This window comes from Echiichthys vipera (genome assembly GCF_963691815.1).
Source record: "Echiichthys vipera genome assembly, chromosome: 6".
NCBI lineage: Eukaryota > Metazoa > Chordata > Actinopteri > Perciformes > Trachinidae > Echiichthys > Echiichthys vipera.
In genome coordinates, this window is record NC_139831.1 from 19860911 (window position 1) to 19874978 (window position 14068).

The 14068-nt window shown below is 40.2% G+C and overlaps 1 protein-coding gene across 1 annotated transcript; it reads right to left on the minus strand.

Annotated features, from left to right (window-relative positions):
- Positions 1–10346: 10346 nt before the first annotated feature.
- dusp1 (dual specificity phosphatase 1) lies at positions 10347–13562 on the minus strand. Its single transcript, XM_083914718.1, has 4 exons — positions 12943–13562; positions 12575–12711; positions 12222–12441; positions 10347–11568 (listed from the first exon to the last, which is right to left on the minus strand). The coding sequence occupies exons 1-4, from the start codon at positions 13349–13351 to the stop codon at positions 11213–11215; spliced, it is 1122 nt and encodes a 373-aa protein (XP_083770844.1). The 5' UTR covers positions 13352–13562; the 3' UTR covers positions 10347–11212.
- Positions 13563–14068: the final 506 nt, after the last annotated feature.

A 14068-nucleotide genomic window follows, 5' to 3' on the forward strand; every position in this document is an offset into this window, starting at 1 on the left:
AATACTTACTCCACCACTGGTTATCATAAGTGGTTTTTAGTAAGAAAAACATGTTGTCGTATATCTGTAAATTAGAAAACAGATATTTTTACCACGCTCCACCACTTTTCTTAAATCGATTTCTAAAATGGTGTAATATAATGTCAGAACAAGAATATCATAACCTAGTTGTGACAGAGATCAAATTGGCGTTCACAAATAGAGCAAAAAGGAGGAAAACGACAGTAAGGGTTCATCCACAGGTTTGAAAACATACCGAAACTGTTTGTTTTCTTTTCCTTTGGACCACATCGGTTCTTGTCCAGTTCCTTTTCTATTCTCACAATAATTTTGTCTTTTTCCCATCACCCAGCAGGGGTCTGGGAAAAAACTATGACATCACCAGTGGCCTCTGCGAACCTCTCTCAGCCACAAAGGGCTCACTGCAGCAACGAATGAGTGACAGGCATTTCCTGTCTTTCTAAAACAACAAATAAAGTTTAATTAATATGACATGTGGTGAGGCAGCTCAGGCACTGGTTCAGGATCAGATATTTGAACTATAAAACTGGTCTCAATAAACGGTACCAGATGTAGCCTATAATGTGATAGTAGCAGCAATAAGATGTGTGGCATATCAAAAATGAAAACAAATCATTGTCTTTCCTTCTTTTACAATCAGGTGCAAGTGTAGCCTGGCATATTAAAATACAGCCTACAGTTGAAAAGTCTCAGGAAATTATAATAATAATGATGTTATTTATTATATATTACTGAGATTAGATTAAATACTAATGTCATTTGTTGTTTCAAGTATCCAACCCAAGAATCCATCTGATAGCGAGTCCTACAACAAACACTAAACACAACGACTACAATGCTTTAAGTATTTCCAAGCTATGTTATCCAAATGTTTATTATCTTTATTATTATTCTCTTACCTTCTTCAGTCACCTCTAGCTGCTGTTTACTTTCAGCGACAAAAAACATTCAACTATCAAAATGTTCAGCTCCAAGATTTTCAATCTTTTTTCTTCCTTTTATACTTTTTCATATTTTTTTTTAAATGCAAACCAATGGAGAAAAGCTCTCAAACATGCCCCTCTTTGAACCTCCTCTAGTCCCACACACTTCCACCTACAGACTTCATTCCAACTTTAAACGAACCGCAATACTTTGAACTATTAAATTGTTATTCTGTTTTTTGATATCTTTTACAGTTTTCCTATAATCACGGTTTATGTTTTATGAGAGATCAGAGTTTATAATAAGTGTGTATTGCGCCAGTAGAGCCCCACTCTGGCTTTCAGCTGTTCCGTTCTTTCTGACTAAATCTCCTCTAGCTTCCACTACTTTGACTTCTCAGATCTAATTTTGATCTCAAAATGTGGGCATTTTGTCTTCATTCAGAAAATGTGCTCATCGTAGGACTTAGACTTGTAGTTTTTTTTAACTCTGTGGCTTAAAGCACCAGGAAGTGCCCTCCTGCTCTCATTGACTACGATGTTAAAAATTCAACCGAACGATCGGAGAGAGCAAACTTCATGATTTTAAAACTATGATTTAGCAGTCATGTTGAACTTTTTCCACTGACAAATCTGTCAGATGAGCTTACTGACATATCTCCATGTCGACCAAACCCTCATAATGCTCAAGTGCAGACATTTTTACAGTACAAGTGGTAGTTTTTCCGTGAGAAGGAGTTGTTTTGAAGCATGTTTTTATGCATTTCAGTGCAGAGACCAATGCTTTAGTTCGACCTACTTGAAATGATCTCCATGGCAACTGTTGATTTGTCTCAGTTGCTGGTGAGGTCAAAAGGTCAGTCCTGACAGAACTCAGCTGGGAACTGTAGGGTCACTGGTTTGAGTCCCTGTATGGGGGGGGGGGGGCTCTGATTGGCTCTCACAGAGTTTGCCTTTTGTACAATTTCCGCTTTTTTAATATTCTTTTCAAATATTCAGCTTTTTCATATGTACGCATATATTCATCTGTTTCAATGTTCTCCTCAAATATTCAACATTTTCATACTTTTGCACATATTCGTAAACATTAAACTTTTTTACAGTGTAGCTTCAGCATTAAAGCAATTCCATGCATTTTCCGCAGGAAATTCATTTCCTAGTTTTAGATTATGTTAAACAGCCCTATATACATATAAGACAGTCAAGTCACAAAGAAACAAGAGGTAGTATATAAGTAATTAAGAGTCTGGCTTACCTTCTGTGGTGCAGTCAAGTTTCTTTTCTTTGTTGGAAAGAGGCAAATCCCACAAACCAAAGGTATTGGACATGTTGGAGGACTGGTTATTCCCCATGTTGTTTCCCATACAAAACGTTTTGTTTTAAAGAATAGATAGACCAAGTAAATGGCGTTTGCTATAATAAGATACTAGGACACGAGGTTTTGCTCAGGTGGTCTAGTCTTTTCCAGTTGATGGTCTCTTTTTGTGAGAGTCAGGAAACTGTGTCGTATTAGTACGAGATCAAATCCCGCCTGAAATTTGAACGTGTGTAAACAAGAGCACGTGGCTATTGCTATCTCTTTATGCCGTCCAATAAAATCCAACCTGAGAGGGGAAGGACGTTGGCACGCGGGGAAGTCGTCTGTGTGTGTTCGGGTGCGCGCGCGTGTTAAAGATACACATGACAGAGGAGAGAAGAGAAGAGGAGACTGGTGACTTTTCTGTGCAGCCCACACCGCAGTTTCTAAAAAAGGGTGCGCGTGATAGTATTCCTGTCCGCGAGAGGTGAGCACGCACCGGAGCCTCTTATAGCCCTACTGTTTGCTCATAGTAATTCAACTCCGCCAGGAAAGTAGCAGAAAGGTCAAATGAAAAAGACCCTGTATTAAAGTAGCCTACTTTCCGTTGACAAGTTTGATTAGCTTTGCTTTCTTTTGTAACATGTCATTTCTTCTTCTTCATAATATCTCCAAAATCGCCTTTTATCATCTTACATAACTGTAACTTTCTCTTCCAGTGTTCAGTGAGTGTGAAGCCACAATAGCAGGATGCTTAAACTGATGTGGAATGCAGCCATTATTAATGTTACACTTGTGTGTTTCCTGCTCTGAACATGTCAAAATGTCCTCAGGGAAAATGGTCTAGTGTTTATTCAATCTAGCTGTTAAAATAAACTTAATTACATGTGGAGCTGTATTGTTGTTTACATATTATCTCTTATTTATCTATCAGTGTTTCAGTTCAAATTAAGTTAATGATCAGTAAATATAGATTACTCAGTTTGAATCTGAATCCCACGTGTTTGACCAACAGCAGTCCAGCCTTTCTCTCGACTTATCCAGCTCAGATTGACAGCTTTCATCTATTGCAACCAGGGTATTTGTTGTACTTTAGTTTGAATGTTTTTGAATAGCTGAAGTAAAAACACACTACTTGCAGAGGGAGCACAAGGCCAGGTTAATCTAACATCCTCTGGTCCCACTCATGAAAGCTCACCTGAGTGTGTTTGACTGTTGTCTTTTTCTCCGGTGATCATTTCACAACGTACTCAATGTCAACAGAGACTTTGAGAATTGGCCAATCCCTCAACTCTCTGCACCGGTGAGGTGATAAAGTCAATATGACAAACTAATTGTGTAATCAAACTGCACCGCTGTGTTGCTGATACAGCCTGAATGCTTCTAAATGCAATTGTTTTTTCTGCAGGCTGTGGCTAAGCAGTCTATTTATTCCCATTACACACTATATATTCTTTTTTGTAATACCCAATATTTTCCACAAGATAGCGCTCACAGCCAATGAAATTGGAAGAAGACATTGCTCAGTGTCACAGATCCTCTATGGGAACCCCTTCATCTGAGTGCTGCCACAACTGTATTTCTCTGTAAATCACAGAAAACAACCCAATAGAATTACACATAATTATATTCCATAACTCGTACATATTTTTAAGACATAATCTCTTTTGAGTATTTTGCACATGTCACCAAAAGGCACCTTAAACAAAGCAACCATGACAAAAACAATTTAATGAATGATTTGGCTGAATAATGGGACGAGTTAAAGGGGATGTTTTCTGCTTTTTTCAGGTTCATACTTGTATTTCATGTTTACATACAAATCTTCTGCATCTGCGCTTCCGGCATCTCTTCGCCGCCATTGCAGCCGGGAAACATTTATATATAGTATAGTTATGATATCACAACTGTACAGAAGTCCTGATGGCTTGTTTAAAGACACAGTTTCTGAATACGGGCTGTGTGCATTTCTCTGTGGATGAGCTTTTTCACAGTATTTATATAGCACCTTACCCTTGAAAAGAGACATGGGAATCCCACTTTTTACAACATGAGACATTTAAAACTTCTGTGGTGATTGGTCATTGCATTTGCGTATAATAACATGCAAAGGAAAAAAACGGCATATCAATAGACCAATAATGTTCTACATTTTGCACAGAAACGTGTGTCAAATCTTTGAAGTACAAGTATACAGTAAAATCTTATTACAAAGCATACAACTAATAGGTATGATTTAAACCTTAAAAATATAGACCCAAAGCTGAACCTGGAGCTTGGTCATCACTGCTGCATGAGGAAGATCACCTTCCATGGTCAAGATAGACACATTATCATGACACCATCTCACAAACCAAAACCACATCAAAATTTAACCAATTTAACTTATAATAAGGTTTTTGCTGTGTTTTCTTTCATCAGCAAGACCAAATGGGTGCTGATCATTTCTCTACTCTATAGGGAATATCATTTTAAAATTGTAGTTTTGAGTCAAACTGTATATTACCACACAGCTCAATGCGGTTAACATCTACTGGATTACATAACTCGTGATTTAAATATTAAGAAGATTTAAGATACGTCTTCCATATCGCCAGCAGTAGCAACATATATATCACCAAATTGTTATAAAATGTCTGTGATGTATATTTTTATATCAAATTTTTATCGCAATGTTGAAACCCCAGCAGATGAGCTGTGTTAAATACTTCAGCCCGACCTCACCCAAACAATGGCCCTATAGGTTTATTGTGCAAGCAGTTTATAACTACCCATATTTACATATGCTGCAGGTGGGGACCTCTAGTGGTTGTAGTAATTAAACAAGGAAGTACGTTGATTATAAGAACCCAAAACTCAGCATAATGGGGAAGTTTAGAGCTGTGGATGGGTCAAACAAACACAGGGCTTTAACCCAAAAGACCGGTGTTTGTGTCCCGTATCAAACCAAAAGTCACCAACTTCCATCCATGATGTAATTACGTCTGTGGCTCAACAGAGCGGTCTTATAAGTTGTTCTTGGAGTCATATCACCCTATTCTGTCGTTTAGGTCTGAGTACGCGGTGCAATATTTACACCATTTGGCTTTACTTTCTGATCCTTGCACATGATGTTCATTTTGCACTAAAGTCCTAAATAAATTCAATCATATGTGTGTAATTAACTAGTTAGTTCATATGACTATTTATTTATTGAATTACCAGAAAACATGCTCTGATAGCCTATATATCTTTATCTAGAGATTTTGGCCATATCTCCCAGCCCCAGTTGAGCAGTTGTAGATCATTATGGATCTGCAAAGATGCCCTAACTGTAGTCATATAGCCACACTACTTGGCCATATGTACCCTTTTTCTTTAAGTGGCCTAAATATTACTACAAATTGTATTCATTTTAGCCCCCTAGCACATCTGCGCAGGCTTATTGTGATTTATGTCTGCTCGTATGTATATGTTCTTTGGGTGTGACATCATCTACTCAGAGTGCAGTCAGTGTAGAAGACCGGATGCCAAACATTCCTTGAATACTCCACACAGGATCTCACTGCTGCTTGTGAACACAACCCTGTAGCTCCAGTTAGTGGAAAAATACAGGCTCTGTTCAGACTTCAGTGTAGTGAAAGAGGCTCTGGGGGGATTGATAGATGTCGTACTTGTGTCTCTCCTTCAAATAAATGATGCGTTTTTATGTGATTGTGATTATCAAGTTTTGTTTTTTTTAACTTTACAGCATAGTGCTAGAGAATTAATGACCCACTTTTATATCGAGGCGTAGTAGAACTCAGTTATGTGGACAAGTGGAGCGACAACGAACACAATGGCAGATTCATTTTGTAGTGACGCCCTGAATGATAGACCAGTGCACACCTTTAGAGCCGACATGTTTCTCTTCCACGGTCGTCCGACATTCCAGATAGGGTTGTTAAAGGAAGGAGAGAACTGCCGGCAAGGAAAAGCCACTTTACCGCGGCCATACATAATGCCCTGACATTCCTTGAACTATACAAGTCTTTGGTTATCATGTCACACATCTGGCCTTATCTGGGCACCTGTCACGCAACAGCAGCATGTCTGGCTTCTTTTACAGGGTTTCTGGTGGAGCTTTGCTCTGGAATCTCATGAATACAGATGTTAGATGTATGTGGGTTGATTGTTTATCGGCAATCACGTAAAAAGTTTTAAAAAGTACATAGCAGCTTTCAGCTCATTCCCTTTAGGGTACCTCCGACAAATGTATCCATTAAAAGTTTTTGAAGCAGGTTTTGGCTTTGACAAGTTGACCTACTTTACAGGAAAGTTCCATGTTGACTCTGTTTACAACAAAGCCCACATGAGATTATGCATTTGGTACAACAGACTGTGTGTGTGTGCTTGTACTCAGCATTGATGTAAATAGTTAGAACAAGCCAGCACAATGCTACAGCCACAGGACGTTACAGAGGCCTCCCCGTCACATTCATAATCCTCTTACAGATTTACTCCAGGTGAGTATTCTGCCATGACATCAATGGGTGGACTAAATCTTCCCACTCAGGATATTGTGTGTGTTTGTGAGAACGGATGTGTGAGTGTGACAGACTTAATCCAGTTTCACAGCACGATGAAGTCAGGGTGGTGTAATTACCCGGCAGCCTCCAGTAATAGGACTGGCAATCATGTTCACACTTAAACCCTTCTCACACAGGAAGTCAGGTTAGATTTAGTGGGTAATGTTGTAGTCTTTGTTGCATAGTTTTGTATAGTGTGTGTGTCTCTGTGTGTGTGTGTGTGTGCGTGTGCGTGTGCCTTTCTGTGTTATATTCCTGTGTTAGTCCTTCAGCTGAGACAAGTGCAGCTGCTGTGATGCATTCCTGAACTATGTCATTGATTAGAAAAACAATTTCCCGACTCAGACTTCTGAGACATTTTCATTGCGAATTGAATGCAGTAGCTGTCTACAGACAGAGTAGAATGTAGACTCCGTAAAAATGCTGCAATGAGTGTTTATGTACTGTTTCAAGTTCGGGAACTCTGTACACATTCAGCAGAGACAAAAGAACACAGGCATCCCAAAGGAGTCCTCCTGCTTGTGGGGCTCCTCATCAAGGTGCTGCCATCACCTTCTAAAAACTGCAACTACGTGTCGAGCTACATATTTTAAAGAGAAGATGATCTGACCTATGTGTTAAGCCTGTCTTGAAATGAAATGTTGGTGTTATAATATGGTGTAATATGGATCTTAAAGTGTGGTCATCTTCTCTTGAAAATATGTATTCTCCAGATAAAAAGCCTGTTATTTCCCTTGGCCTAATGCTAGACAAATGTGTGCTTTGTGATCTAGCACAGTCTTCCGCAGGTCAAACTGTAAAAATTGTTTAGAACACAGTGTATGAGACGCAATGTCAGGGGATTTCTTTGCAAATGAGTGCACAGTGTATGAACACATTGATACATGACATGAAAGCTAACACGTAATAATCTATTGCTAATCAATCCCATCTGCAATGTAATCATGTGAAAACCTCAACCCAGAGTTAAAACTGAACTGTTAAAAGCGTATAGAACTGGAGACTAGGGTGTCATTGCTTTCATGAGTTATGTCTTATTGTTTCATAACGAAGATGATGATGATCTCATGTTCTTTTACTGTGGTATTATTATCAGGCTTGTAGCAAACCTTTTAAATGTCAGAGAGTCATTTGATTCTTTTAGCTGAACTTTTAGTTACATGTGACAGAATTTCATTCAGATATTCTCGTTCTTTGTGTGTCACATATTTGTAGTTGTGAAACTTGCATCAACTGCCACCTATTTGATTGAAACTTTGTATTGTTAAGAAAGGGAGGGTGGGGTTATGTCTCTTCCTGTCATGGCAGCAGTGTCTGACACATTATATAACCATTGTTTCCTCTGGATGGTGTTAATTAAAACAACTTTGAAGTTGAGTCAGAGCGCAGTTGCTAAATGAAACAGCCAACTGACACCATTGAGAAACTGGCAAATGACGTTATGGTCAATTCTGAGCTTCAGTTTTACTTTGATAGTCATGGTTAACACGGGGTCAGCAGTACGATGAAATGTATCAGACTGACTGATATTGACAATATCATAAGAAATACAGTAATCAAGTTTGTACTTCCTTTTTAATCTACACACAAAAGTAGAGAACAACATCTTAATACTCTTAATACTGTTATTTTCTTATTGTTCAGAATTTGATAGAATATCAGCTGTGGATATACCACAGTTGCATTAGCATGGTTTTTATTTAGATAACCAAGGCACAAAAACCTTTGTTTTGTGGGAAAAAAAACAAAACAATGAGCAGCAATAAGCAACAATAAGCACTGAACAGTAACAGTAGAACAGTTGAACAGTAACCACTGTGTCAGAAGAGGAGATTTAAACAGTGTTTTCCTTTGATCTCCAGTGTAAATCAGTCAAAATGAACAGCCTTGTTTCAGGAGCCAGACTTATTTTAATAGCACCTTGACATTGTCTCACAGCACTTTCAGACTGTCTCACACACACACTTCAAATCACATTGCTTTAATGTCCCTGGCCTGTCAATTGACTTGGGGCTTTTTTCCAAAAGCTCCCTCATCGGATCATAAAAGATGCCTAACGACTTTCACACACATGCAGACACAAACACACACTCCTGCCAACCTCCCTCCTGACAACAGGAAATCTAAAGACACAAAGGCGGGTGGGCTTGTTAAGGGGGGTGAGGGGGGGAGTCGCACATATGTCACCAAAACCACAGCTTGTATGAAGGAGCTGTGAGGTAATGAATGAGCCTTTTGAACGCGGATGCATCGTCACTGGTTATGTTTTCTTCCCAAGACAAATTTTCATTTGTTAGAATCCATGCATTTAAATTGAAAGTGTTATTAAAATGTAAGGTTTTCTCCTCCTAAACCTTAGCTTCTTTAAATGTTGTTTTTTAGTGAAGGCCTTGTGTCATGAACACCTCACGAGGACCTTTCTTCTCCTTTTTCTCACACCCCACCAAGGGTCAAAGCCAATGTTTTGGCTAATTTGCAACCCAAACATATTCCTTTCCCTTTCACGGCCGTATCTGTCTTCACATCCCCATTGGTGTGGGAGGCAGAAGACACAAGGCCGGTGCTTGAATGAGGTCTGAATGCTCTTTAGTTGTCACACTTTTCCCAAACGCCTTGCAGCTGCTCCTATTGTGGCCGCAGTGGGAGGGCTCCTTAGCTGATTCTTTAGGCCTCCTGCTGCTGCCCTGGTCTCAGATGGGTTCATAGAGAGGGAGTGTGGCACAAAAAATGGCCCACGCCATGACATCATGCTACTTATGTGGGCAAAATCCTTATGCACATATATGACAGGATTCCATCGCATGATACAAAAGAGGGAAGGATGTGCACAAAGAAATATCTGACATGCCAGCAGGTCAGTTTTACTTGAGCCTTGTTTGAGTGCATTGCAATGGTTTTTGTCCATGTGCTTTGTTCTGTCTTCGTAAGCATCATTTTAAAAAACAGTTAATTTGTTAAATACATCAACAACATAAAAAATGTAGTTGATCAACAAAAAAATAACGATTTTTTATAATAATTCAACTCAGTCGGGGAATGTTGATCAAACAAAACTATTCTATCGTGGGCTTTGGGAAATTGTGAAGGACATTTTTGTTTTTCCTACTAATTTCTAGATCAAACAATTAGTTGACTAAATAATCTAAAAATCATTCAATAATGAAAATAGGTTATTTACAGCCCTAAAATGTTTGAACTACTGGTCATATATATATATATATATATATATATATATATATATATATAAGGCATTTTATTTCTAAGGATAGAATTGAATTCAGCTTTGGGGACAATAAGATTATGAAACTGCTTTGTATTTGGCACTAAATTGGTGTATTTATAACTTGAAGATGCCACTTTGAAAGAATGAATCTGTTGTAGGAGTTACCACGGCTTACTTGGTATTATTGTTATGTGGGTAGATAACTGTATGTGATATGTATTATGTATGTATTACATAGCTTAATCTGTGCTGCCTAAAGTGATTTGCAAGCCATAATGAATAAACAAATCTGTCTTCTGTCATACATAAGATGAGAAAAAACAGAAAACCTTCAACTGAGTACAAAAGCAATATGGCATTTATTAAACGGTATAAAAACAACACATAAACATATGCAAAAATAGATATGATAAAGAAATATATTACTTTAGTTCAATAAATATGTCAGAATCCAGCCGCTGAGGACTACGTGTCCCCATTTTAGCAGTTTTGGGGATCTGTCTGTCTCAGCGCTGCAGAACACAGTACAGAAACATGAGGTATTTAATGGTCCATTTCCCCAACGTGTCAGGATCGTCAGGGTTTCATGATGTCTTGAAAGGCAGGCATTTGCATTTGAATTGGCAACTCTCAAACTGAACATGAAGATTCCTGCCACATTTACACTGAAATAGAGGGGGATACATTCATTGTTCGTCATATGAAGGAGTAACTTCCATTGCCATGTTGGGCAATGGGTTTACATTGCACCCTTTAAGCATTACAGAGAGTATAATGTACATTTGAGAGGGTATTTCAACATTCCTGAGACAACCGTTAACCCTCTCCATTTTTGTTGCTTAAAATGATTGATTATCAAAAGCAGTTGTCGTCATGAAAAAAAAAAAAAACAGTCTTTTGAATAAAGAATATTCAGATACTTCCAACTTCCTCTACAGGAATAATTTCAAACACCATTTCAGCCATTTTTCCCCCCCAAGTCATGTCGGATTAAAATTGTGGATGACATTTAGGAGGTACAACATGAATACTGCCTGGTGGTAGTTATCTAATCTCCCATTTGAAATGATGAGGCCGACTTACAGGGATATCGTCAGCAGATCACAGTCAGATGAACTGACCCCAAATACTAGTTCCCATTCTGTCCAGTGATACCAATATCACCATAAAATGAATTATAATCAGGACCGTGCCCCCTTCATCAGCAGCTGGGAGAGGTGGTGATGGGACTGTGAAGGAATGAGAGCTGACCAGCCGAGGTGTGTACAGGGATGGAGACTGGGAAATTGAAGACTGTGCTGCTGTTACCGATTGCTGGACTGCCCGCCTCTGAGGAGCATGTAGATGTGGCGAGGACCTGGGACTCAAACTGGAGCAGCTGACCCATGAAGCTAAAGTTGGGGGAGATGATGCTGCGCCGCTGCTTGACAAACTCAAAGGCCTCGTCCAGCTTCACGCGGTTGGTCCTCATGAGGTATGCCAGGCAAATAGTGGCGGAGCGGGAGATGCCTGCTTGACAGTGCACAAACACACGGCCACCTTTATTCCTCACCATATCTGCGGGGAGAAAGAAAAAAAAAGCAACATTAGTTCACTGTTAACACATCTGCCAGGTGTTAAAATCTTTTTGCAAATAATGGAGGTTAAAACTCTGCCTGTCACAGGAAGGCAAAAAACACAAAGGTCTTTGCAACACTTAAAGTTGCTATTTAAATTTCAACAGTGCTCATTAAGACGCAGGAAAACAGTTGATAGTGGTTCAGGGTGTGAGCTTGTGGGGGTTGGTCCCAAAGGAGACAGTCTCACTGGACAAAAGAGGGGAACAGACCCCTGCTGGGGGTATTGATCTGGGAGGAAGGCCGACAGTGAGAGGGGAGAAATTGCCTTTTGTTCAGCCACAACAAAGAGTGGCGCGGAAGGAGGGAGCCATTCAACCCCAGCCAGCCTGCCGACTACAAAACTAGTTTGGGGCCACTGCCTTGCAATTCATTAAAAGGGGGCATCCCTTTCTCTATGCCTGAAAGGTGGTGATGATGTAACCACTATTGTGGTGGAGTGGGGAGCCTGTGTCGAGCCAGCTGGTCGGTTTTGGAGGGAACTTTTAGAAATTTAAATCCACCAACGCGCTCAGGAGGTAACAGCTGGTATCTGCGATTAAAATTTGGCAGTTGAAGTAGTGTGAAGGGGTGAAAAACAGTGGATTTACTCACCAATAAACTCTATTGCCTCATTGAACCAGGAGCTGATATCGGCTTTGTGGTTGTCTTCGACAGGGATGCTCTTGTAGAGGAAGGAGTCCACAAAGTGGTTGGGGCAGTTGGCAGAAACATTGATTAGAGCGGTGATCCCCAGCATGTCCAGCATGTCTTTTCTTGAGGCATGGTAAGCACTGCCAAGGTACAGAAAAGGCAAGATCTCCACAGGACCCCCCTAAACAGAAAAAAAACAAACAAAGCAACCCCTTTCAGTCAGTTCCAAAACAGTACAACAGGAAGTAAGAAACAAACAGAGCATGGTGTGGACATTAAAAATCAATAATAATAATAATAATAAAGATACTAACCTGGTCATATAAAGGAGTGTTGCATGGACTACCGCTTGGGTCTGGATGGCTGGAGCTCAGGGGCAGACTAAGCCCTTGTGGAGGCGAGGGTTTGGTACACAACTCTGTGTACTCTGTGGAAAATGTTTCAAAACCGCCTAAAAAAAGAAAGAAAAGACAACCTGGTCAGATAACAGAGACACATTTAAATACAGGCCTCCAAAAAGGTGACAACTGCTCATCATGTGGGCTATTTTGGAACATTGTTTACTCCGGCACCAGCTGGTATGGTGACAGCTGTAATCCGCATTTGTTGCATCGTTGTTAGGATACAGTGAAACAATTGTGTGAGGCCAGTTACACAGTAAATACACTGTTTGTGCCCTTACCCTGAAGAATGAAAACCCTGGCTCCACAGGGGTCGCGACACAAGGCCGTAACAGCTAGCATCAATGTCCCGTCTTTCTTCGCCTGGCTTAAGTCCAAACTGCGGTCGTCAAGCAGCACGACGGACTGGTACTCCCCGGACAGAAGCCGGTTCCTCGTGTCCTCGTTGGGGACGATGTGCTCTAGTCCGAGACCCCCCCTGGCTCTCCTGCGCACTATGGTGCTGAAGCGCACGTTGGTGGAGCCCGATATGTGGGACGAGTTGAAGGACAGGAAGGAACGGCAGTCCAGCACCAGGCAGCCCGGGACGACGTCCTCCAACAGAGCACGGAGGGACGAACAGTCGATGGTGGGGACCTCCATAATGACCATAGTAGGACGGCGCGACAGAAATGTTAAATCCAAATACATAAAGAAGAAGCGTAGGTTGAAAAAGGCTTTCCTCAAAGAAACCGTTTAAAGCGGCAAATCCTTTGTTCTGGTTATAAGTAGTTTGAAAAATAATAACAGTCGAAAAAAGTTTTAAGACTGTCGAAGCCGGTCCTTTCCTCTTGTCGGGGGTATCCGGTACTTGTGGTTGTTCTTTAAAAGTTTAATAATGAGAACTTTACAGTGAGTTGCTTCTGCCTCTGAGCCGTTTGAAAACCGTTTATATACGGCTCGTGCTTGTGAATGAGAGGCTACTCACGTCAGGGTCCCGCCCCTTTTGGCTTCCGGCCAGAACTGCGGACGTCATTCCCAGTGCAGTAGGGCAGAACGGGGCACGCGCACATGCGGGCCATTTCTGTACATGCGCACAGCACGTAGCCTACGTTTGTGAGGAAAGTTTTCACTGGTCTTGTTTTTTTTATTTATCTTCCTTACTATTTATAAAATCAATCTTTCCAAATTATAACAGTTTGCTTAAAATGCCCATATGTGAGCAAATAAGGAATTTGCCAAATTTTTCCATGATGTTAGTGTTTAATTAGATTTCTATTTAGCCTCTTCACCTGAGAGTTGACAATAACAAGATTATAAGTAAATATCTGCAATGGGGGGCAATAAAAGTTTATTCTTTGTTTTTATTAGTCAGAGGTACATAGTGTTCAATGCCCCGAGAGCAAAGGCTAACCATAAAAGTTAATC